General features: G+C 43.2%; 1 protein-coding gene across 1 annotated transcript; it reads left to right on the forward strand.

Moving 5' to 3' along the window:
• Positions 1-13,976: 13,976 nt before the first annotated feature.
• On the forward strand, positions 13,977-21,449 carry LOC115128427 (tumor necrosis factor alpha-induced protein 8-like protein 2). Its single transcript, XM_029658269.2, has 3 exons — positions 13,977-14,276; positions 18,404-18,728; positions 19,893-21,449. Exons 2-3 carry the CDS (start codon positions 18,411-18,413, stop codon positions 20,133-20,135), a joined length of 561 nt encoding a protein of 186 aa, XP_029514129.1. The 5' UTR covers positions 13,977-14,276; positions 18,404-18,410; the 3' UTR covers positions 20,136-21,449.
• The last annotated feature ends 3,464 nt before the right edge of the window (positions 21,450-24,913 follow it).

The following is a 24,913-nucleotide window of genomic DNA, read 5'->3' on the forward strand; positions in this document are numbered from 1 at the left end:
TAGAAATCAAGGCACACTTAACCATTATGGCAACCACAGCATTCTGCAGCGATACAACATCCCATCTGGTTTGCGCTGAGTGGGACTCTCATTTGTTGTTCAACAGGACAATGACTCAACACACCCTCAAACTGTGCAAGGACTATTTGTCCAAGAAGGAGAGAGATGGAGTGCTGCATCAGATGACCTGGCCTCCACAATCACCCAATTGAGATGGTTTGGGATGAGTTGGACCATAGAGTGAAGGAAAAGCAGCCAACAAGTGCTCAGCATATGTGGGAACTCCTTCAAGACTGTTGGAAAAGCATTCCAGATGAAGCTGGCTGCAAGAATGCCAAGAGTGTGCAAAGCTGTCATCAAGGCAAAGGGTGGCTAGTTTGAAGAATATAAAATATAACATATATTTTGATTTGTTTAGCACTTTTTTGGTTACTTCATGATTCCATATGTGTTATTTCATAGTTTTGATGTCTTCACTATTATTCTACAATGTAGAAAATAGTAAAAATGAAGAAAAACTCTTGAATGAGTAGGTGTGTCCAAACTTTTAACTGGTACTGCATATATATAATCTACAGTACCATGCCATTGTGAGGTAGAAGTAGTGTGTGCTTGCCTGTGTTGTAATATTATTTGCTCTGCTCTATTCTAGATAACCCGGCTGGACTTGGCTAGCTTGCTAGGTAGCCTACTTCCAAACACAAATGAGAGAATGCCTGTCTCTGACCATTTTACTTGCTCTAGCAGAGCTGATTATGTTTACTGACACGTCATAACAACCAGGTTTAGGAATTTACAAATGCACCCATAGTCTGTCTAGAGTAGACAGAAAGGTTGCCTCCCACAATGTACCAGTGCTGGGTTTCTGAGTCTAGCTTGCATAGGTAACATGATGCATGTTACTATAGGTTTGTTCCATTTGATTTAAATCACTTTTTGGCCGCACCGCTTTTGATTTGAACCAAACGTTCTTTATTCTCCCATGGTAAAAGTGGTCAAAACCCTCAGCTTTTAAATGATATCAAACTGAAACATGAATCTTTTCCAGTGATGAAGAGACTGGACCTCCACAGAGCCATGAAACTGGAAAAAGAACAATATCGCAAAAAGGTAGAATCCTATTATACCGCTTGTGGCAGCTGCTACAGTACATTAGGGCAGGGGCACAACTTTGGTTTTAGAAATGGGGGGAGGACAAAATATATATATATATTTTTTTTATCCCGTCGGATAAACACATCCAAACAGCCTAACCGACCGCTCAAGGCATCAGCGTGGTCATAAACCGTTGCCTTGTTTTGTATCACATTCCAGTGATATAACTGGGGGGGACAAAAATGCAATTTCAGAATGTGGGGGGACATGTCCCCCCTGTCCCCAGTGAAAGTTGTGCTCCTGCATTACGTATTACAAAGGAAGCCCTGTTCTGCCCAATGATGACTCTCATAACGCCCCAACAGATCCACGTCTCGTGGTACAGTGGGTTATGCAAAATGGGTCAAATTTCAGCAAACATCTCCTGAATGTTTTAGCATTCAGGTCCAAAAAGTAACTTTTCTGACCACTTCTACCATGAGCAAATACAGTGCATTCGGAAAGTATTCAAACCGATTGACTTTTCCACATTTTGTTACGTTACAGCCTTATTCTAAAATGTATTAAATAAAACATTCTACAAACAATACCCATAATGACTAAGCGAAAACAGGTTTTTGTAAAGGTTTTATTACGAATAAAAACAGAAATACCTCATTTACATAAGTATTCAGACCCTTTGCTATGAGCCTCAGGCACATCCTGTTCCATTGATCATGATGTTTATACAACTTGATTGGAGTCCATCTGTGGTAAATTCAATTGATTGGACATGATTTGGAAAGGCCTACACCTGTCTATATAAGGTTCCACAATTGACAGTGCATGTCAGAGCAAAAACCAAGACATGAGCATGAAGGAATTGTCCGTAGAGCTCTGAGACAGGATCGTGTCGAGGCAAAGATCTAAGGAAGGGTACCAAAAAAATTCACCAGCATTGAAGGTCCCCAAGAACACAGTGGCTACCATCATTCTTAAATGGAAGAAGATTTGATACCACCAACACTCTTCCTAGAGCTGGCCGCCCAGCCAAACTGAGCAATTGTAGGAGAAGGGCCTTGGTCAGGGAGGTGACCAATAATCCTATGGTCACTCTGACAGTGCTCCAGGGTTCCTCTGTGGAGATGGGAGAACCTTCCAGAAGGACAGCCATCTCTGCAACACTCCACCAATCAGGCCTTTATGGTAGAGCGGCCAGGCGGAAGCCACTCCTCAATAAAAGGCTGAAACTGCACGTGACAGCCCGCTTGGAGTTTGCCAAAAGGCACCTAAAGACTCTCAGACCATGAGAAACAAGATTCTTTAGTCTGAAGTAAGCAAGATTGAACTTTTTGGCCTGAATGCCAAGTGTCATATCTGGAGGAAACCCGGCACCGTCCCTACGGTGAAGCATGGTGGTGGCAGCATCATGCTGTGGGGATGGTTTTCAGCGACAGGGACTGGGAGACTAGTCAGGATCGAGGGAAAGATGAACGGAGCAAAGTACAGAGAGATCCTTGATGAAAACCTGCTCCAGAGTGCTTAGGGCCTCAGACTGGGTGAAGGTTCACCTTCCAACAGGACAATGACCCTAAGCACACAGTCAAGACAATGCAGGAGTGGCTTTGGGATAAGTCTCTGAATGTCCTTGAGTGGCCCAACCAGAGCCCGGACTTGAACCCGATCGAACATCTCTGGAAAGACCTGAAAATAGCTGTGTAGCGATGCTCCCCATCCAACCTGACAGAGCTTGAGAGGATCTGCAGAGAAGAATGGGAGAAACTCCCCAAATACAGGTGTGCCAAGTGTGTAGCGTCATACCCAAGACGACTCAGGGCTGAAATCGCAGCAGAAGGTGCATCAAAATAGTACTGAGTAAACAGTCTGAATACTTATGTAAATAAGGTTTTTCTGTTGTTTGCTTTTTTATAAGTTTGCAAAAATTTCAAAAAAACTGTGAATGAGCAGTATGGCTGGTGGCATTGTCATGCTGGAGGGTCATGTCAGGATGAGCCTGCAGGAAGTTGTACCACATGAGGGAGGAGGATGTCTTCTATTTAACGCACAGTGTTGAGATTGCCTGCAATGACAACAAGCTCAGTCTGCCCCAAACCATGACGGACGCTCCACCACAAAATCGATCCCACTTCAGAGCACAGGCCTCGGGGTAACGCTCATTCCTTCAACGATTAATGCAAATCCGACCATCACCCCTGGTGAGTCAAAACCGCGACTCGCCAGTGAAGAGCACTTTTTGCCAATCCTGTCTGGTCCAGCAACGGTGGGTTTGTGCCCATAGACAACGTTCTTGCCGGTGATGTCTGGTGAGGACCTGCCTTACAACAGGCCCACAAGCCCTCATTCCAGCCTCTCTCAGCCTATTGCGGACAGTCTGAGTACTGATGGAGGGATTGTGCATTCCTGGTGTAACTCGGGCAGTTGTTGTTGCCATCCTGTACCTGTCCCGCAGGTGTGATGTTCGGATGTACTGATCCTGCGCAGGTGTTGTTATAGGTGTGCCACTGTGAGGACGATCAGCTGTCCATCCTGTCTCGGTGTAGCGCTGTCTTAGGCGTCTCACATATATGGCAATTTATTGCCCTGGCCACATAATGCAGTCCTCATGCCTCCTTGCAGCATGCCCAAGGCACGTTCACGCAGATGAGCAGGGACCCTGGGTATCTTTCTTTTGGTGTTTTTCAGAGTCATTACAAAGGCCTCTTTAGTGTCCTAAGTTTTCATAACTGTGACCTCAATTGCCTACCGTCTGTAAGCTGTTAGTATCTTAACGACCATTCCACAGGTGCATGTTCATTAATTGTTTATGGTTCATTGAACAAGCATGGGAAACAGTGTTTATACCCTTTACAATGAAGATTTGTGAAGTGATTTGGATTTTTACGAATTATCTTTGAAAGACAAGGTCCTGAAAAAGGGTTTTTTCTTTTTTTGCTGAGTTTATTCCTTCAATGACCTATTTTTCTTAAAACTGCATTGTTGGTTATGAGCTTGTAAGTAACCATTTCACATTAAGGTCTACCTGTCGTATTCAGCACATGTGACAAATACAAATGTATTTGATGTTATACTCAGATGCATGAGTTTATGGGAGTTTTGCTCTGTGTGTGAGACGATTTGCCTCTGTCCTCAAGTTGAGGGAACTTTGCTTATTGGACAATTTATTATTTGAAACTAGTTAAGTATTTTTGTCAACAGTTTTTTCCGTAACTTTTCATAATTTGTATATTTTGTAAATAACCTCAGGATACAGTCTTTGTCATCACCTGCTGCACTGAAAAGGTTGGACCTAGATCATCTGACCCGGTCTGAACTGTTGCTGCTCCACATCAATAGGCTGCCGGGCACAGGGAAGACAGCTGGAGATAGGCTGTCTTTTTATGTTAGCGCAAAATGCATTTAGAAATCGATGTTCCGAAGAAAAAAAAACAGCCCATGCTGAAAAGCAGTATTAACCGCTTTAGTGAATCCAATCACACTAATGCTGAGGGGGAACTAAGGAAAGAGACAAGATTAAGATGTAAAAGCTGAGGTAAGTAATCAGGAGTGGATGTTTTCCTGTAGTATGAGGTGAGTGGGCCAGAAGAGGGACGTAATATGAAAGGTAGGTGGTGGAAAAATGAACAGTGCTTCCAAATGAAGAAAAACACAAGATAAAAAGATGAAAAGTTGTGGCAAGTGGTGTTTCATCAGTCTATTATTTTTAACTTCCAGGTGTCACAGGCTCAACTGGCAAGGTACAGCAATACACCAATGTGAGGGGACATGGGCAGGAATTGGTTGTTACATCCCATCCTCAAACACATTTGAAATGTGTTCTCGCTCTCCGTTTGTGTCATGGCACTGTGCTCGCAGCGCCGTCACGCTTTTCTTACTTTATGTAACAGTGTTGGCGATCAGGTGTCTTTTCTCTGCGGCGGCGATGAGCACTGGAGCACTGCTCTGTGACTAGTTCAGCTCCGCCAGGGACACAGGAGACATGGGGTGAGGGATGATGACAGAGAATATGGTGCTGCATGCGGCCAGCAAACACAGCAGTTTTCTCCCTTCTCCTTGTCCACGCACCAGGCATTACTGACCATGTCAGCCATCGCTGTTGAAACAATCCCCTTTTTTTCTTCTACCCGTGACTGGGATTATTTTTATGTGATATTTCCTTCCTTCCTTGTCTGAAGGAAAGTGCTTTCCTTGTCGGTGGCAGCAGGAGTCTGCCTCTTCACTGCTGTGGAATATAATACAGTACAGATACAATCTACGTGATTCCATTATATTGGAACAGCTACAGTATGGCTTTCTCATTCAAATAAAACTTGCCGTGTTGCAACGAGGCTTCCCAATTACTATTACGGTATATCCTACGCTGTTTTGCTGTGTCATTGTAAGCACATTCTAAGATAGCCTAGAATGGACCGATACCCTCAGAGAACTCTGATGCTGCCACAGAAACATTCTGACGAGTGATAGCCCATGAACCCTGGCGTCCTGGCCTCGTTTATGGAGGAAGGAAATTGGAGTGTTCTGCAGTGCCATGGCGTGATCTGAATGAATGATCGCGCCTTGCAGGGGGTTGGATGGTGGCAAAGGTGCTGTTTTTTTGCAAATGTTCCGAATTCACACGTCTGGTGATGAGGCCAGGCTTGAGGAAACAAAGAGCAGGAAACTAAACAGGACAGAGGATGCTGGGTAAAGAATGGGTGGAAGTGACATAAGAGTTTGACGGCGGCCTCCTACTGGGGCACGCCAAAGGGAAAAGAAAGAAACTCATCATCAAAAGAAAACATACGGAGATTGCGGGGCATGTCAAGACGCTCAAAACAAGAAGTGAGGAAGCAGGCGAAATGTCCATTTTTTTTTAGATGTTTGTTGTAATGGAGAATGACCCCTGTAACAGAACCCTATGTTGTCATGCAGGCTATCAGCTATGTGAGGTTCAGATCAAGGTTCAAAGACAATACGCTAAGAGAATGTTCACTGGAACCATGATGTCCGTAAACACTGAATAAATACTTACGAATGTAATTGTTTCTAATCACTCAAGGAAGTAGTCTCCAGAAGGAACTTTCTCAAAATTATCTGAAAACGAATAGACCAAGAATCTTGCCAAACCTCAAGATCTGTGGCCTTGGGTACATTTCTTCCTAGTCATAGCTGATGTTCCTCAACTGCATTGCTCTGTGCCTCAAGTTCTTTCCTCAAGTTCTTGCCTCAAGTTCATTCCTCGAGGTCTTTGGTGCTTTTGATTTTCCATTGAGCATTCAAAGTCTGTCACTCAAAAGCTTAGTCATTTAACTTAATGAACACATCGCCTGCCTCACTCTCTCTCTCCAGGGACCTATCATCGCTGTCGCCTTCCACGAAGCAGCAAAGTTTGCCAGCAAAGTCTTTTAAAGCTTCCTTTCATATGTAAACACTGAGGGAGTGTAAATAGCATCTTCGCGTCCCTCTGCCTAACTGAACCTCCCTCCCGACTCCTTCCTGTTGACACCTGTTCTCGCTTTGTTGGTGGGGATCTTGAGGCGGAATGATTACGCTCCTAATCAAACAGACGACATACTGTGAGTAATCTGGTGTCAGATTCATGACACTCTGCATGGAAGTGAAATCAAAGCCTTCTTTTTAGCTCTCCCTACACGCTCCCTCTTCGGTTCCCAAACAAACATCTCAGTGATCAATGAAGACGGAGTGCATCGTCTGGGAAGGAGGGAAAGGAGGAGTGGAGAACAGGCTGTTCAAAGCCCAAAATGAGTCTGTGACTGGTACCGCTGTCATGTTTGAAAGGATGGGGGGAAAAAATAGCAATGATGGGGAAGGAGGAGAAGGATGCTGGTGGTGGAGCCAACTCCCTCTTGTCTCGAAAGAACACAAGCTCCTCTGGTGAGGCGGTGGCTGACGAGTCATTTCCACGGCCCTGAGATGTTGAGCTGGAACCGTGACCATTTAGTTAGATGACAATCAAACCGCGAGCTTCAAATTTGATCGTCTGATTCAACTCACACATTTAATTCATTCGGAGTCTGATCAGCTTGTCCAAACAATTTATAGGCAATGCACAAAGCTATCACTTGTCTTGGCTATTTGTTGACATTATTTTGGAATGAACTTACTCAATCGAACCATTGCATGGATCAGTAATTAATGATTAATTGCATGAATGAGTTGTAGCCCTCAGGCTTACATATGGGTCTGCTTCAGTATGACTCAGTCATAAACCATAAGACCACGAGGCTTAACGTTGAATGCCATGTTCTCTCCCAAAGTAATGGGCTAGCTTGTGAAAAGGACAGCACTCCACCCCACTCCTCCATCGTATTCCCAATGAATTACGGCCATTAAAAATTCCTTTTGTTGTTGGTTTTTAGATAAAGATGTGGCAATTAGGGGAAATATCAGGCTAAAGAGCTCAGAGATCTTTATTTGTCTCCCTCATCCCCTAAAAATATTCTTAGGCATGGGTAAACATGCAGATTTAACGTTTAAGCTCTTCCATAAATGCTTTTGTGTCCTTGCATTGTTTGTTTAGCTAAATCATATTCTCTACGCTCACAGGAGGACTGCTGGCCTCTTTCCAGTCACCTGCAGGTGTGTTTGCATGAGTCATAGTAAGTGTTGTTTCGCATGGAGATGCAGCACTGGTTGCTGAAGTTAAAGTAGGCTTGCCGGCAGCCTTTCTAAAATGATAAGGACTTTGCTGTTTGTTGGCCTGGATGGACCGGCAAGCCATATCGAATTGGGAAGAAGGAGTGGGAAATGGGCTGTTTAGCCTTAGCCTTAACACCTGTTTTCAGCGAAGAGCTACCAGCACACACGCACACACACACACACACCTCGTCTGTCTCCCCCTTTTCCTCACGCTCAGGCTGTAGCCTTTGTGGTGTGAAATGGCATTTACCAGGGTGTAGATGACATTTACACACAGGCTAGTTTGAGCTTCTCCACACTTTTCTTTTTTGAAAATCCATGTCAGTGATGCCTCGTCTGTCAGAGCTGCCTCATGGAAGAACCATGCCTACGATTAATGGGGATTTTATTTTGCGCCATATTCCTCTAGGGTGATGAAGATGCAGCTCTTCGAACGTTACCAGAATGTTTGCAAAGAGCTGCAAAATGATGTCATCGCGTGGTTGTGTATACTATGGCCTCCTTGCCACCTCTTTGATCAGTCGCAGAGAGAGAACTGACGCGGCATTTGCAAACATATTTTGAACCAAACTGACAAGTGGATAGGATGGTGTGTTTCCTCTATTGTGTCCTAAAGTAATCATTACCAAAGGGACAAAATATGTTGTTGAAACATCTGCTAGATCAAAACAATTTGAGAATGTTAAGGAAACATTCAGCAATGTGGGGCCCCACTGGGCACACACTGGTTGAGTCGACGTTGTTCCCACATCGTCTCAGGGAAATGACAGTGAACCAACGTTGTATAGATATTGAATTGATGCCAAGTGCCAAGTGGGGCTAGACTGGTTCAGATTCCGTGTTTATTTACTCAGCCCGACAGCAGTGGTTTGACAGAGCAGAGCTAATTAAAATAGAACCACTGCATCATAATGTACCTCCAGTCACTCACGACTGTTGGGGCTGGCAGGAAGTGTTGTTGAGAGGGTTTGCATAAAGAAGGAGGTGTTGAGAGGAGTGTCAGTATAACTGAGATTCTTTTGGCGAGCGTAACGTGCGTGCTTTACTGATCATAGGGGGATTCATCTGCCGTACGGAGATGAACGCACTTGCACACAAATATGCCTTCTCTAAAACATCTGTGCGCACACACACGCACACGGACGTGCACGAAGGCGCGTGCGCAATCATATCTTCTCCGTCATTCCCCTGCTCCTCGTACACACACAATCCTCAACAGCCCCCGTCGTTGGGTGGGTTCAGTGCTGTGCCTTTATGCTAAGGAATTGCACATCTGGGATTCAGCTGTGGTTCCCTTTGCAAAAAAGCTATTTTCCTCGTTCTCATCTCCCCTCTGCCCTGGCAGCCTCTCAGGTTAGCGGCTGGTCCTGATTCCGTGATACAGAAGTGCTGTACGTGGCAGGTCTGCTGTGACCACATCTACTCTCCCACACACACATGCAGACCAGCTGTCAATCACTCTGTGTCTGGGAGAGAAACCGTTAGTCCAAGTGTGAAAAGAGAGACTGAGAGAAAGGCTTAATGCAGTAAGAAAGACAGTGAGAGGGAGTTGGGGGGGGGGGGGGTCAGGGTTTCCGTGTCTCTGTATCAATCTCTACAGTCCACCTTGACCATTATCGTGACACTCCATCTTCTTTCAGATTCCCTGACAGTTGAGCTAGAGAGTGGGGAGGGTGGTGACAGACGCTACAGTGAATTCTAACCCAGAGGATGAACACAGGCAGCTGACAGTGCAAAGGCGAGAAGAAAAAAAACGTAATGGGAAAAGTAACCTGTGTGACGACCCTCCCACTCTGTCTGCCGTATTCTCTCTTTGTTCTTGTTTCCTTATTAGGATGCCGGTGGGCGGAGATGGGAGGGTCGTCAGCTACATGGGAAACACCTGGGACAGGTGTCTCCCAGGATAAATAGACCTCTTCCACATTCATGGAGGAGACTCTCTCCATGCAGACACCTTTATGGATTGTGTTGTGGTTCTTGGTGGCCTTTTGTTTGTTTGTTTGCTTTGGCACCTTTCATCACCCTGCATTATCACATTCATGCATGCAAAACACTCACTTACACTACTGATTACTGATTACACACACCATTGTATATTATACTTAGTTGCTTTAGTTAATAAATATATATTTTGCTACTCCTTATCTCCACGTTGTCTCCCTTTGTTACGGGCTTTGAGCCGGTTCGTGACACCTGGCCAAAGCTAACAGATTAGTTCACATGTCCTCCTCTGTGGCTTGCTTGGCACAGCTGGCCAAAGAGACAGCGTTGCTAAGAGGAGACTATACCACCCGGATAGTGGATCCACTCCAGATCAATTTCATTCAATTCAAAGGGCTTTATTGGCAGGGGAAACATATGTTAACATTGCCAAAGCAAGATCATCTGTCAATGAGATCTGTCATCACATAGGCCTGTGAACAAGGGCATATACTGTACCCACATCCCACTGGTTCAAGTGCAGAACAGGAAAAAATGGACCCTTGACAATTGGCAATGGAATCAATCATATGTGTGATTCAATAATGTAGAGCAACAATTTTTTAAATTCACATCATAGCATGTCCATTGTTTTTTGTTGTTGCCCGAGTTATATTTGAGCCACTTCACTTCACAGTCACTTCAAACAGATTTGAGGGGGTGTCTTGCAGAGGCAAGAAAAGAAAAGCAGAAGAAGGCAAATCCGACATGAAGACGGCGTATGAATAATAAAGCTACCAGGATGCGTGAGGTCAATACCCTGCGGGAAATGGAGGAGTTCAAACAGGAGGAAAAGAATGGTGCTGAACAGAGCCATGAAATTTCTGTGATTTGTGCATAGTTTCATCACTTCTTCGCCTTGGTCACATTGCTGCTTAGCGGATGCCAGCGTCTTCATATCATGCCTTTATTTATACTGTAGCAAGACTGGGGAGGAATGACTACACACTACGGAGGCTCAAGAAGCGCAGCCTAATAGTTCTCTCTCTTGGAGCCAGCTTCCCCCTCAGGACAGGCTGATGTCCTGGCTCAAGTCCTGTTCCCTAACCTCTGCTCTACACCTTTACCAGTGCCTGCACCACACTGGGCTAGCATCTCCTTGAACAATTATTTACAAAAAAAAGTATTGCAGATTGAGCAAGTGCCCAGAACTCTGATGCAGGATCAGTTTTTGAGGCTTGAACTCTTTTGCTTAATATTACAGTATTGGCGTGACAAACAGATCTAGCATCAGCGGTAGAGGCGCACTAACACCCCTGCTTCCAGTCTGATAAAAGTCAATGCCGCATTCTAAAGAGCTAAAGTGGCCTCTGGTGGACTTTCTGTAGACAGTATAGATACTGAAGCACATACTGTTGGGACCACAGTGGCCGTGCTCCAAAGTCAAATCAACTTAACACTTGAATCTGAGGTAAGCAAAATATGTCAACTGATAGCGAACTCATTCTGAACCAGCTGGATGTCTACTGATGACACAGCACATTGGATAGGCTCAATTCAATCATGCTAAATACCGGGAAGACATGACAGGGTGAAGTGAAAGTGTGCTCAGACCTAGATGGCTACTGACATCTACTGCTAGAAGCATACTGTAATACAATGTGCAACTGCACAAGGGTGAGTGACATGAAATGCAGACTCAGCAATAGGACATCTTCACACACAGCGGGGAGACTTCCTGCGCACAGAAATCAACAACACGTGCAGCATGTGGAGAGAGAGAGAGAGAGAGAGGGCGCAAATGATGAAGGGACAATAGTGGTAGTCTTGGCAGATTTGAATTCTGTTGTTGTTTATAGCTGAAAGCAGGAAGTTGCCAAATTGTGCATGATGATGTCATATTCCTGAGTCTACCAGTGATGTGACAAATGTTAACTTAATACAACATTCAAGTAATGCACCAATGAGCTAAGCAATCACAAAATGTTTGTGGAAAAAAGCCTGGCAATCGCCCCAGGTTCTCAACACGGGAGTCACTAAAACGGTATTTCTACTTGAGTTTGATCTAATTAACTGATAGTGGAGAAGAAAGAGGAAACTGCTTACATTGAACTTCCTGTCTGTTGCCATGGCACCCGGTGTCATTGCATGCATACGGAACAGACTTTACACACTTGACTTTTTTTAGATGTATTTGATAGAGATAATGTCAAATTTGACAGAGATAATGCCTGGGGTGTTGCACAACATATTATCAACCCTTTCTGCAAATGTACTACGTTTAGCCAAAAGGCTTTTGATGGAATATTCTGAATGTTTGCCAACGTTGTGTTTGCCAACAAAAACACATGATCATAGGGCATCAAGCTATTGGTTCAGGGCCTTCTCGTTGAAGTAATTACATGCTGATACTTTCCTAGACATGACTGCCCCCTGGTGTATCTTTTAGGAACACACTCCATTAGGTGTCAGTGGCCGGCAAAAAAAGGCATCATTTCAGAAAAATAAAAGGTTGCCTAATGTGCAGAAGAGGTGTGTCTCAATAGTGTTAAATGCGTTCCTCTCCTCGCCTCGTTTCATTCATCTCCACTGACATGAAAGTGTTGCAGAAGTGAAAGCGACTTCCTAACAGCTATCCATTGCAATTGCTTTACCGTCTCCTGTGTTTTTAGGTGAGATGAAGGTAGAGAAAGCCGCTCTTCCTCTATGTCTGGTCATGTTTTTTTCTCGTCTCACCTGTCTCATCGTTGTTTTATTAAGCAGCTTAATGAAAAGGGTTTCTAAGGAATGCATCCAAAGTGACAACAGTTGAAGGGGTCTCGATCCATGGTGCCTAACGACTTGTAGGCAGTGCAATACAAAATATATATATATAACTGTCTCATACACAGGAGCAGTGATATGTGTTGTTTTACAGGGCCAGCCATAGTAGTACAGTGCCCCTGGAGCTAATTAGCGTTGAGTGCCTTGCTCAAGGGCACATCAACAGATTTTTCACCTTGTCTGCTTGGGTATTTTAACCAGCAGCCTTGCAGTTACTGGCCCAACACTCTAACCGCTAGGCTACCTGCCGCCCTCACATACAGCACATGAAATAGAACTAGACCAACTACAGCTGCTTGACTCAGGGGTTACCCGACACAACATTATGACATTACCTCATCCCGATCTGCATCCATTTTGTGTGAAGATACTGCAGCTTCATTATAGCCTGTTCATTTTGCCAAAGAATAGCTGTGTCTAGTGAAATATTTACACCCCTTAACAATTCAAATGCCAATTATTTGAAGTTAATCTAGTTTCAGTTTGGAATAGTTGAGAAGACAATTGTCTTTGGTGTGTGTAACTGAAGTCACTGTGGTTGCCATGTTCCTTGACACTCCAATGAAACTAGAGTGAGGGGCAAGCCTGGGATGTTGCACAACTTTGGAAACAGCCCAGACACAGCTTCCCTTTTGAGACCAAAAGGTTTGGAAATACTGCTTCCAGAGAGCGGGGTCCATTTCATTCACAGTACAAATCACTGTGTAAGTTCATTTCTTATCAATGTATTCATCTTTTCTGGGAATAACTGTTCTGGTGCTTTTGTTGCTCCCTACAGGATCTAGAAATGCCACACACACACACACACACACACACACACACACACACACACAAACCTGTATTTCCTTATATGGGTCAGCTGCATTAGTGTCAGAGAGTTATCGCAGACAGCAGTCACCAGACGAGAGACACAAATCAACAGATGACCACAGCTGCATTCCACTAAAGGGTGTCACGAAAATGGCCCTGCATTTTCCCTTTCAACACCCAAATGTGTGGGGAAGAGGAAACATACAGGCGATAATAGAAAGAGAACGAGAGGACAGAAGGAACGGAGAGATTAAAACAGAGAGCAAACGGTGGTGCAAGATTTATAGACGCTGAGCAAGTGATAATGAATGCTGCCAGGATTAGAGGCAGGGACAGAGAGAGAGGCAGAGAGAGAATGAGAAAGAGAGAGAGAGAGGCAGAGAGAGAGAGAGAGACGCAGAGAGAGACGCAGAGAGAGAAAGAGAGAGAGAAAGAGAGAGAGAGAGAGGCAGAGAGAGATGCAGAGAGAGAATGAGAGAGAGAGAGAGAGAGAGAGAGAGAGAGGCAGAGAGAGATGCAGAGAGAGAAAGAGTGAGAGAGAGAGAGAGAGAGAGAGAGAGAGATAGAGAGCGAGAGGCAGAGAGAGACGCAGAGAGAGAAAGAGTGAGAGAGAGAGAGAGCGGGGGAGAGAGCGACAGAGACAGAGAGCGACAGAGAGAGAGAGAGAGAGAGAGAGGCAGAGAGAGAATGAGAGAGAGAGAGAGGCTGAGAGAGGCAGAGAGAGACGCAGAGAGAGGAAGAGAGAGAGAGAGCGACAGAGAGACAGAGAGAGAGAGCGACAGAGAGACAGAGAGAGAGAGAGAGAAATACACCGCTCTGGGGCGTGCCCACAAAAAATGAGTTCTTTAAGGAAATGCATCTGAGGTCGGCAGAGTCACAGAAACGGGGTGGTGGGTATAGCGAGAGGGCAGTGTGATCCTCCAACCCCTTTATGTGAAGCCTCCTCTTGGAGCACTGAGTCGATCTGAAGCCAATGGTCCATAGGCACGCAGGTAAGCATTTCATAGCACCGTCATTTCAGTCTCAGTGGTGATGATGTTGTGTGGTTTGTGTGTCCAACAACGGAATTTCTATGTGTGTGTGTGTGTGTGTGTGTGTGTATGGAGAGCGTATCTTTCTAACTGTATGTAGGTGTGTGTGTGTGTGAGTGTGTGTGTGTGTGTGTGTGTGTGTGTGTGTGTGTGTGTGTGTGTGTGTGTGTGTGTGTGTGTGTGTGTGTGTGTGTGTGTGTGTGTGTGTGTGTGTGTGTGTGTGTGTGTGTGTGTGTGCGTGTGTGTGTGTGTGTTGGAGAACATATTTTCACGTCTGTTATTAAGTATTAGGTGTTGTGTTTGTGCACAAGTAATTGTGTTTCTGTGTACAGTGCAGGCAGGTGCCTTCAAATTAGCTTGGACATTTATGACCCGAAAAAGCATGATCTAAACTCCATAGACTCAGTTGTATGTAAGACATTAACCATAATGTCAAACCTCTTTTTAAAGAGTGGGTGCTTGGCTACATTGCTAGAGGCGGAGAATGCATGGAAAATATGAGCAGGTTTTTGGCAAGGATATTTTAGACCATCGCTTTAGCAACAATGACCACTTCTGTGCTAATCAGAAGCATGTAAAGACAAAGACAAAACCTTGAAGTGACAATATTCTAGCAGCTGAAAAACAACTCTGCGGGCAAATGTGTAAGTGTGTGTTATGTAAGTTTGTGAGTTGGTGCATGTGCATGTGCTTGCTATGCTGGTCTGTCTAACCCTATTCATGCATCAAGATCAATTATATCACCTACGATTGTACCACATTGAAGTTACCCAACATCTTGGCAGGAAACAGATCCTTATAGTACTCAACAATCTCATCAAGCTCCTTGGGTCTCTTATAGATGTAGGATCTTAATTTGAGCCAGTTTGCTACGGCATGAAAATAACCCTGCAGTAACAGGAAGTGTGAATTATTATGTGGATTATAATGATTAAATATTTTAGTAGGGGTTGATACATTTTTCGTATCAAAATTTAAAAGTGGAAACGACAAACTTCAGAAGCCATTTTAAACTTCAAACACACCACAAGTTTAAACAGGCTGACCAAATTAAGATCCTAAATCTGTATCAAAACATCCTGTGTAGAGGGGTGGGGGATTGTGGCAGATATCACAGGTAATCAGCCTTTGTAGATCTGAATATGAAGAAGAGACAGTTGAAAGGGGATGAGCCGAAAATATGGACTTGTGGAACTGTCCATGAACAAATGAAGTGCAATAAACTAAATTTAGAGGCTAAGTCATTGTGTAAAAGCCAAGTTTACTCATATTTTTTGACAATGCAACTGGGTGTCCATAGGCATGATCTCACTCAAGGTAATAGATACAGTATGCACAGTGAAAAAATAAGTTAGCATTGCTACTGCCTTCTTGAGACTTGAAGTGCAGTCTACCCATGTGCTATTGGCTAACCCTATGCCTAAACCAGTCACTTGATGTTGAAAATCATTAGGCATCAGCCAATCAAGGCAGCCAAACATCTACCATGTCCATCTCTAGCACAGTCCAAGAATAATTGACTGCTTGTTGTTTTTGGCGTTACTTCACATTTAATTGTCCAATATATTTTGTGTAAGATTTGATTTCTACTTTGAACACTTGGAAACACGTTTCTCCAGAAGGATGCCAACACAGAAGGTCACGTTGCAAATTGAAATTGTCAGCCTTCGTGTTTGAGCTTCTCAGACAGCTAACTATTAGCTCTGTCAGCTTTAACTTACATTGACCCACCTGGAAATTTGACTTTCACTGTTTGAAGGAGTGTGCCATCTGAATGTTTGAGGCCAAGTCATTTTGAGCCATGGGAAGACAGTTACAGCATACAGAGCACTGGTAGCCAACTTCTTCTATTTCATTTGAATAATGTCTCCTTCTTATGGCTGTTTCACACAGGAAGTAAGACTCTTCCGTAAAAAGGTGCCACACATTTTGAAACAAAACAGCCAGACTTGTGATGTAGGTCAGGTTTTATGTGTTTCAAGGAATCACACAGGAGAGAGCTGTGCAAATGCACTTCAACATTTTAACTGTAACAATTTATAGCCACAGTGTTACATTTGGCAAATTAGGTAAAAGACTAGTCTTACAGAGCTGCTTTTATACTGTGTGGGGTGTCTGAACGAGACAAAAGCTCACACCTGAGATCCACATGACTTATTTTATCAGGGTCTATTCAAATCAGAAGAGGAGCAAATAAATCGATGCGGTGTCTGTAACCTTTCCCATGCAAAACAGGCAGTTACTGATGGGTGCGGAAGATGGACATTATGTGCAAACTCAGAAGCGTAACCATTAGATATGCAAACTTGAAGGAATACGAATGCGAGTTTCCAGTGTGATTTCCCACAGACAGTCTCGGACCTACTTAAATAACTCAAGTGTCTGGTTGATCAAGGTGTCTAACTCATGTGGTTAACATGAAAGTCCTAGCTGTGGTAGGCGACAATACGCACAGTCTCAATCCCCTCTCATTCTCACACAGATTATTGAATGAACATGGAGATGACTGGTTGCAGAGTGGGTCTTCATAGTCCTTGCATTTGGTAAATTACCCTTTTGCCATAGACTATGTTTAACACACCTATAACAGAGGCAGTGCATTTAAGGTAAAACTGGCAGCTGCAGTGTGTCTTAGACTTCCTCTACTGTACAAATATGTTTTTCCCCTTCAGGCTATCAGAACCAGCTAACTCCAAAGGCTGGGTGATGTGACATGTTTATCATACTTCCTGTTGGTATCTGAGCAACCATACAGCATGTCACTCTGAGTCACAGAGTTCCATTGAAAACATCCCTTGAGGAATAGAAGATCAGACAGATTACAGGACCAATTAAATTACTGTCTGCAGACTTTTATCCATTTGTGCCACTGGACTTTGAGTGAAGCGACGTTAAACCCCTACAATTACTGTACTTTACGTGCTGTGCAATGCGACATGATGAGCTATTCAGAAGATTCTAAAGAGAATAAGTCATTTTTATTCCCAAAAGGGTCTGCATTCCTGCGGTGTTGTTGTATTATCTACTTTGGAAGTAGGAGAGAATCTCTTCTAGAAAGAGTGGATGTCAGGGCAAGGTAAAGAGAGTGGTGCGATAGATATTCATAGTATGAATATGATAGCCTGCATTGAACTTGTCTCCAAGACCAGCATATACTCGATATTGACATCTGACCCTAAATGTGTCCAAATGAAACCCCACACTGCTTCAACGACAATAAAACAGCCTCTACTGACACAGACTTGCCAGCATAGGGGAAGATTTATTTATTTGGGTTTTTCCTCTTGACCCCCACACTAGAACTCAGGAGAGCAATAATCTTGGTCGTCCAAGGTCATAACTCAACTTCAAACAATAATACCGCAGTGTGAGTTCCTCTTCCTCGGTGTGAATAGTAAAGGTTAACCGTGCCAACTGCCCCTGTGAAGGCCTAGTCCAGTCAAAAACGTGCATTTCCTGTGTTTTATGCATATTTCCATACTATGAGGTTGGAATAATACTCTGAAATTGTGAAAATTATGATTATGCCCTTTTACTGTCAGAGCTTTTTGAATAGACCGCCTGCAATTTCTGTCTGTTTTGTTGGGATGGAGTTTTGGCCTGCCTGGTGACATCACCAGGAGGTACATTTGTTCATAAACCAATAAGAAAGAGAGTTTCAAACCTCTCTGCCAATAACAGATCATTTTCAGTTTTCCACTCCCCACTCAGACCACAGTTCTAGCAAAATGTCTGCTTGAGAAATTGTTCTTTGCTAAGAAACGATTTTGGTTCATGTTTGACGATTTGAATTGAAAACAATCACAGTAAGTACTGTACATAATTGTTATCTAGAAATCATTTGCTATTGAGATTTTTTTTTAAATGTAAAAAACAGTTGCGTTGGACCTTTAAGTCCTTGACTAAAACAGTGGAGCCTTCGCTTATCTTAAAGGTAATTTGACAGAGAAAAGGTCCAACAGTGAACCAACCTTACCAGAATAACTGTCTTCAGTGCTCTGTTTCTATAGCCGTGGCTGAGACCAGACAATCAGGTATTGCACTTGACCCCATTATTGTGTCTCATCAACTCTTCACTTCCTTCCAAGAATCAAAATGGAGTCCTTCAGCTCTAAAGACATGGCCATGAAGGCCCAAAACAAAATCCTCAGCCGTATGGCCAGCAAATCCATGGTGCAGATGTTCATTGATGACACCAGCAGCGAAATCCTGGATGAGTTCTACCGCGTCTCCAAGATACACTCTGGGAACCGCACGGAAGCCCAGAAGGTGGTCAAAGACCTGGTCAAGGTGGTGGTGAAGGTGGGCGTTCTCTTTCGGCACGATCGCTTCAGTCAAGAGGAGCTCAGCCTGGCACAGGACTTCAAGAAGAAGCTGCACCAGGGGGTCATGACGGCAATCAGCTTCCAGGAGGTAACTTTACAGGCAGAACTCTTCAGAGCCTCATTTGAACTCTGCATGATGCCAACAACCTAAAGCCTGCATGATATAACCACCTGACATCACCCTACAGTCATTGATCATACCTGGTAAAATGTCAAACTATCTGGACAGGATCCTGAGGGGACTTTAATAGGAAACAACAATGCCCCACTTACAATAGTGTCTATCCTGAAGCCAATACCATAAACTAGCACCTGTTACAGCTGTTATAAATCACATTTCAAATCAAATCAAATTGATTTATATAGCCCTTCTTACATCAGCTGATATCTCAATGTGCTGTACAGAAACCCAGCCTAAAACCCCAAACAACAAGCAGTGCAGGTGTAGAAGCACGGTGGCTAGGAAAAACTCCCTAGAAAGGCCAAAACCTAGGAAGAAACCTAGAGAGGAACCAGGCTATGAGGGGTGGCCAGTCCTCTTCTGGCTGTGCCGGGTGGAGATTATAACAGAACATGGCCAAGATGTTCAAATGTTCATAAATGACCAGCATGGTCAAATAATAATAATCACAGTAGTTGTCGAGGGTACAGCAAGTTAGCAACTCAGGAGTAAATGTCAGTTGGCTTTTCATAGCCGATCATTAAGAGTATCTCTACGGCTCCTGCTGTCTCTAGAGAGTTGAAAACAGCAGGTCTGGGACAGGTAGCACGTCTGGTGAACAGGTCAGGGTTCCATAGCCGCAAGCAGAACAGTTGAAACTGGAGCAGCAGCACGGCCAGGTGGACTGGGGACAGCAAGGAGTCATCATGCCAGGTAGTCCTGAGGCATGGTCCTAGGGCTCAGGTCCTCCGAGAGAGAGAAAGAAAGAGAGAAAGAGAGACTTAGAGAGAACATACTTAAATTCACACAGGATACCGGATAAGACAGGAGAAGTACTCCAGATATAACAGACTGACCCTAGCCCCCCGACACATAAACTACTGCAGCATAGCACTGGAGGCTGAGACAGGAGGGGTCAGGAGAAACTGTGACCCCATCCGATGATACCCCCGGACAGGGCCAAACAGGCAGGATATAACCCCACCCACTTTGCCAAAGCCCCCACACCACTAGAGGGATATCTTCATAAGAACTGTGTTGTAATTACTACTGTGCTGTCACTAATATCTCTTCTCTGTCTATTTGACCCAGGTGGAGTTCACATTTGATAAGGCTGTCATGACAGAGCTTCTGACGGATTGTAGGGACATCCTGCTGAAGCTCGTAGAGAAACACCTGACTCCCAAATCCCTCGGGCGCATTCGGCATGTCTTCAACCATTACTCTGACCAAGACCTACTGACCAACCTCTACACCCCCGGTGGCCCTCTCTGGCCTAATCTCACCAAGATCTGCAGAGACCTGAACAAACTGGTTGAGGAAGGCAAGCTATGAGTGGGAATTCCAAACAGTCCTGTAAAAATGAGAAACTTTTGCAAGCCTATTAAGGAATTCTGAATTCAGTTTGCCCAATGAAAATACCAGGAGATATCATTTTGATAGCTTAATGGGGACACTGATCCAGTGTCAGTTGATGATGTAGATATTGATTTATGTTGGGATCTTTATGGAGGGCATGGAATCATCATCCTCGCTTTACAACATAAGCCATCTGCATTAAGTACTGGGCGATATAATATGTATCTGTCGTTATCACAGTATGAATGTGCATGATATGCATCGTCACATTTCAGTATCTCACGATATTACCTCTACCTCTGCCTCGATGCATTTCAGTCCAATGCTGTGGGAGCTAAGTGAAGTCCATTCAAGTGTGATATATGAAAGAAAAATAGCTTACATTTGACCAAAATCACCTATGAAATCCTCCAAAGAGAAAAAATAACCTGCTATATATATATATATATAATCTGCTTCTTTGTCAGGACTCTTCCAGCACGATAAGATTGCATCCCTGGTCTACTTTCAATTGATTTGTCCTTCTTTTTTAAGATATTCCGTTTCCGGGGAAACGAATGGACTTTAATCGGACATCAGTCTGTTCCTGTTCAGTCACAGCAGTTGCTAACCTCATTTAAGTACTATTTCAATTTAAAGTGGCTATCTAGGACCAACAGACAACCACCTCAATTAGTGTCAGGGCCACATCTATGCATGCAGCCTTAGTATCTGTCTGATCACTGACTGTTCTGCTTGTTTACAAAGAGTTTTTGAGACCGGCGAATGGCATTTCATTTCTAATCCATGTCTGAATTAAAGTCCTGCTGTACAGTCTTTGCAATGAATGTGACGATTGGATGGTCTTTATAAATTGCTTCAAGTTTTCAATCAATCAGTGATAATTCCACAACATTAATATTCCCCTGAGCTTTCTGGAAACACTGCAGATGGACCATTTAAAAATAAAAGGTTTTATTTTGTTTCAGGGGTAGATCAGCTTTAATATTGCAGATAGATTGTATCTTCTGTCAATGTAATTGTTTGCATCGTTTCCAATCCCCCATATATTTTTGGGGGAAATATATATTTATGTTTATCAGCTCGGGGGGCAGCAGGTAACCTAGTGGTTAGAGCATTGGGCCAGTAACTGAAACGTTGCTGGATTGAATCGAGCTCACAAGGTAAAAATCTGTCGTTCTCCCCCTGAACAAGCCAGTTAACACACTGTTTCCCGGTAGGCTGTCATTGTAAATAAGAAGTTGTTCTTAACTGACTTAACTGGTTAAATAAAAAAAGAATACATGCATATATTTTAAAATAAGTTTCCTTTATTACTATATTTCCACCCCTCCCCTAATTGGAGTAAACTAGTGAACAACAACGCTTAGGCCTCTACTTCCAGGTTATACGTACTATATACTACTTTACAATAGTTATATTTTGTTTGATTTTAGTCCTGTCCTTCCTCTACCCTCAACCTCTCTCATCTATTTCTGATGTCCATCCAGTTTGATTTCTATTTGCCATACATTTTTTACTTTAATTTTGGAACCAGAAAAAGCTTTGCTATTGACTATAAATATTCTATTTGCTATTTTATGAGTGTGTTAAGATCGCATGATGAGGTTGGGGAGATATCAGTGCACGAGTATGTGTAAACAACATATTATGAACAAGTTTGTAGCATTTCAGCAGTAGCACTTAGTGGATGTTGTGCAATGGGAGGAATGAGGCAATAATTGGGCATGAAACATAACACGTTCCACAGGAGAAATAGAATCATAAAGCAAGTAAACTCTAATGGTGTTCCCTACCCCTTTACAAGCTATATGTCTCCTATAACTGTCTTAGATGTACACCATTTGAAAGTGAAAATCTAAAATTAAAGGACTTACAGGCCAAAATATAGTCTATATCTATCAGGCTTGATGGCTTATTATGAGTCATCTGTTTTGTTCAACTTCAGACCACAACGTGTTATGCACAGAAGGAAACAGGAAGCGTCAGAAAGACAGCACCCTCAGACTTTCCACAGAACATGGCCTCAGGAAACAAATCAAGCATGCATCACCTGCTTGCATTGTGAGACTAGATATGCAGACATTGTTCTTGACATTGATGAACTTGTCATTCCAGTTACAGAACATGTCATTAATGTAACAGGTTATCCTATTTGTAGCCATAACTGTGAAAATAAATCAATGCTGTCCTCTAATGGGCTAGAGGGCTTATTGCACCTGCAGGAGGGTTACTTACTGACTCTTAGAGTTGTCCAGAAATTCATGTTGCTTCTTTCAAAATCTGATGAATATACAATCAGTATTATTACATAGACAACTGTATTAATATTATAGATGGCTACAATAAGTCCTAAAATAATCTACTTCTTGTGTGGTGGGAGCCCTACTCATCTTGTACCAGGTAGGACACAATTATTCTTTCAACATCCATTAGGTAGGATGATCATTTAATCCCTCTTGTTTGAATCAGAGCAGAGGCTTATATCTAAACTCAGATGACCAATGATGATTTGAACCCCATATTTATTCGAAATCTGCATAAGGGAGAGTGGGGTCATTTGAGCCACCCTCGTTTTGAGGAAACCATACACAAAATGAATCATTTTACAAATATTTAGGAAGCAGTCATCATTTCATTATGTTAATATGAGGTCCTAAACCTGTCATGAAAGTGCATCATTGTAGCTGTGTCGGCTAATAAAGTCAAAATGTTTTCCTTGGGGTAAGTTGAACCAACGGCCATGAGACACGTTGAGCCAATGATTGAGCCAATGGAAAGTTGAGCAAACTGAAGTATTTTCTTCCCAGGTGTAATGCAAGGCATTATTGCTTGGGTATGAGGTAACAGCAAAGACTGACCTATGTAAAAAGTGTTTTAAAAAAGTACAAAGTGGCCTCCTGAGTGATGCAGCGGTCTAAGGTACTGATCACTGCAAGAGGTGTCACTTCAGATCTGGGTTCGATCCCGGGCTGTGTTGAAGACGGCCTTGACCGGGAGATCCATGAGGTGGTGCACAATTGGCACAGCGTCGTCTGGGTTAGGGGTGGGTTTGGCCGGCTGGGATGTCCCATCGCACTCTAGCGACTCCTTGTGGCGGCTGGGCGCATGCACGCTGGCTTCAGTCGCCAGCTGTACAGTGTTTCCTCCGACATATTGGTGCTGCTGGCTTGTGGCTTAAGCAAGCAGTGTGTCAAGAAGCTTGGCGGGGTCGTGTTTCAGAGGATGCATGGCTCTCGACATTCACCTCTCCTGAGTCCATAGGGGAGTAGCAGCGATGGGACATGACTGGATATCTTGTCCCATTGGATATCACAAAATTTGGAGAAAAAGGGGTAAAAAAAAGTACAAAATACATTTGAAAAAAATAGATGATTTTTATATGTTTTATACCTGTGTTAGAAGATGCATAAAATGATTGAAATTGATGTGAAAGTGATTGTGACTGGGTTTGTTAGGTTCTAATTCTCAAGGTAAATAACTCAACGGACACTAGAAAAGCTTACATTTTTATGGCTGCAGGGGCAGTATTGAGTAGCTTGGATGAAAAGGTGCCCATTGTAAACGGCCAGCTCCTCAGTCTCAGTTGCTAATATATGCATATTATTATTAGTATTGGATAGAAAACACTCTAAAGTTTCCAAAACTGTCAAAATATTATCTGTGAGTATAACAGAACGAAACCCTGAAACCCTGAGTAAAAACAAAACAGGTAGTGGCTTCTATTTTGAAAACTCCATGTTCCATAGCCTCCCTTTGCTGGATTTAAAGGGATATGAACCAGATTACTTTTCCTATCGCTTCCTCAAGGTGTCACCAGTCTTCAGACATAGTTTCAGGCTTTTATTTTGAAAAATGAGCCAGAACGATAACATCGCGTCAAGGGGTCACATGAGTTTTGCTCGCGCAACAGAATTTGGACAGCTATTGTTTTTCCCTCTCCTACTGTGAAAGGCATTTGCTGTTGGTATATTATCAATTACATATTTTAAAAACAACCTGAGGATTGATTATAAAAAACGTTTGACATGTTTCTGTGGACATTATGGAAACTATTTGGAATTTTCGTCTGCTTTGTCATGACCGCTCTTTCCTGTGGATTTCTGAACATAACGCTACAAACAAACGGAGGTATTTTGGATGTAAAAATCATCTTTATGGAACAAAAGGAACATTTGTTGTGTAACTGGGAGTCTCGTGAGTGAAAACATCCGAAGATCATCAAAGATAAACGATTAATTTGATTGCTTTTCTGATTTACGTGACCTAGCTACCTAATGCTTAGCGTACATAATGTTTTGTTATGCTATCGATAAACTTACACTAATGCTTGGATTGCTTTCGCTGTAAAGCATAATTTCCAAATCTGACATGACAGGTGGATTAACACTTGTGATTTCATGAATATAAATATTTGTAGTAATATTTATTGAATGTAGCGCTATGCTATTCAGCGGTTGTTGATGACACTTATCCCGATAGGGGGATTGCAGCCATAACAAGTTTTAACCAAGTTTAATTCTTCCCAAAGGGTCAATACAGATGCATTTAGACAACGACATTTCAAACAAGCACTGATATTTAACCCTTTCTCCTAGGCTTAGTCTCCTCCTCCACATCTGAACATCCAATGCATCTCTGTTTCTAGACAGAACCTTAGTGATATCTGTTCTTCCTCACTTCATCTGTCCTGACCTCTACCCCATAGTGCTCACTCCTCCCCTACTCAAGGCTGTCATGGTGATTGATACCAG

The sequence above is a fragment of the Oncorhynchus nerka genome, linkage group LG4, assembly GCF_034236695.1.
Source record: "Oncorhynchus nerka isolate Pitt River linkage group LG4, Oner_Uvic_2.0, whole genome shotgun sequence".
Classification (NCBI taxonomy): Eukaryota; Metazoa; Chordata; class Actinopteri; order Salmoniformes; family Salmonidae; genus Oncorhynchus; species Oncorhynchus nerka.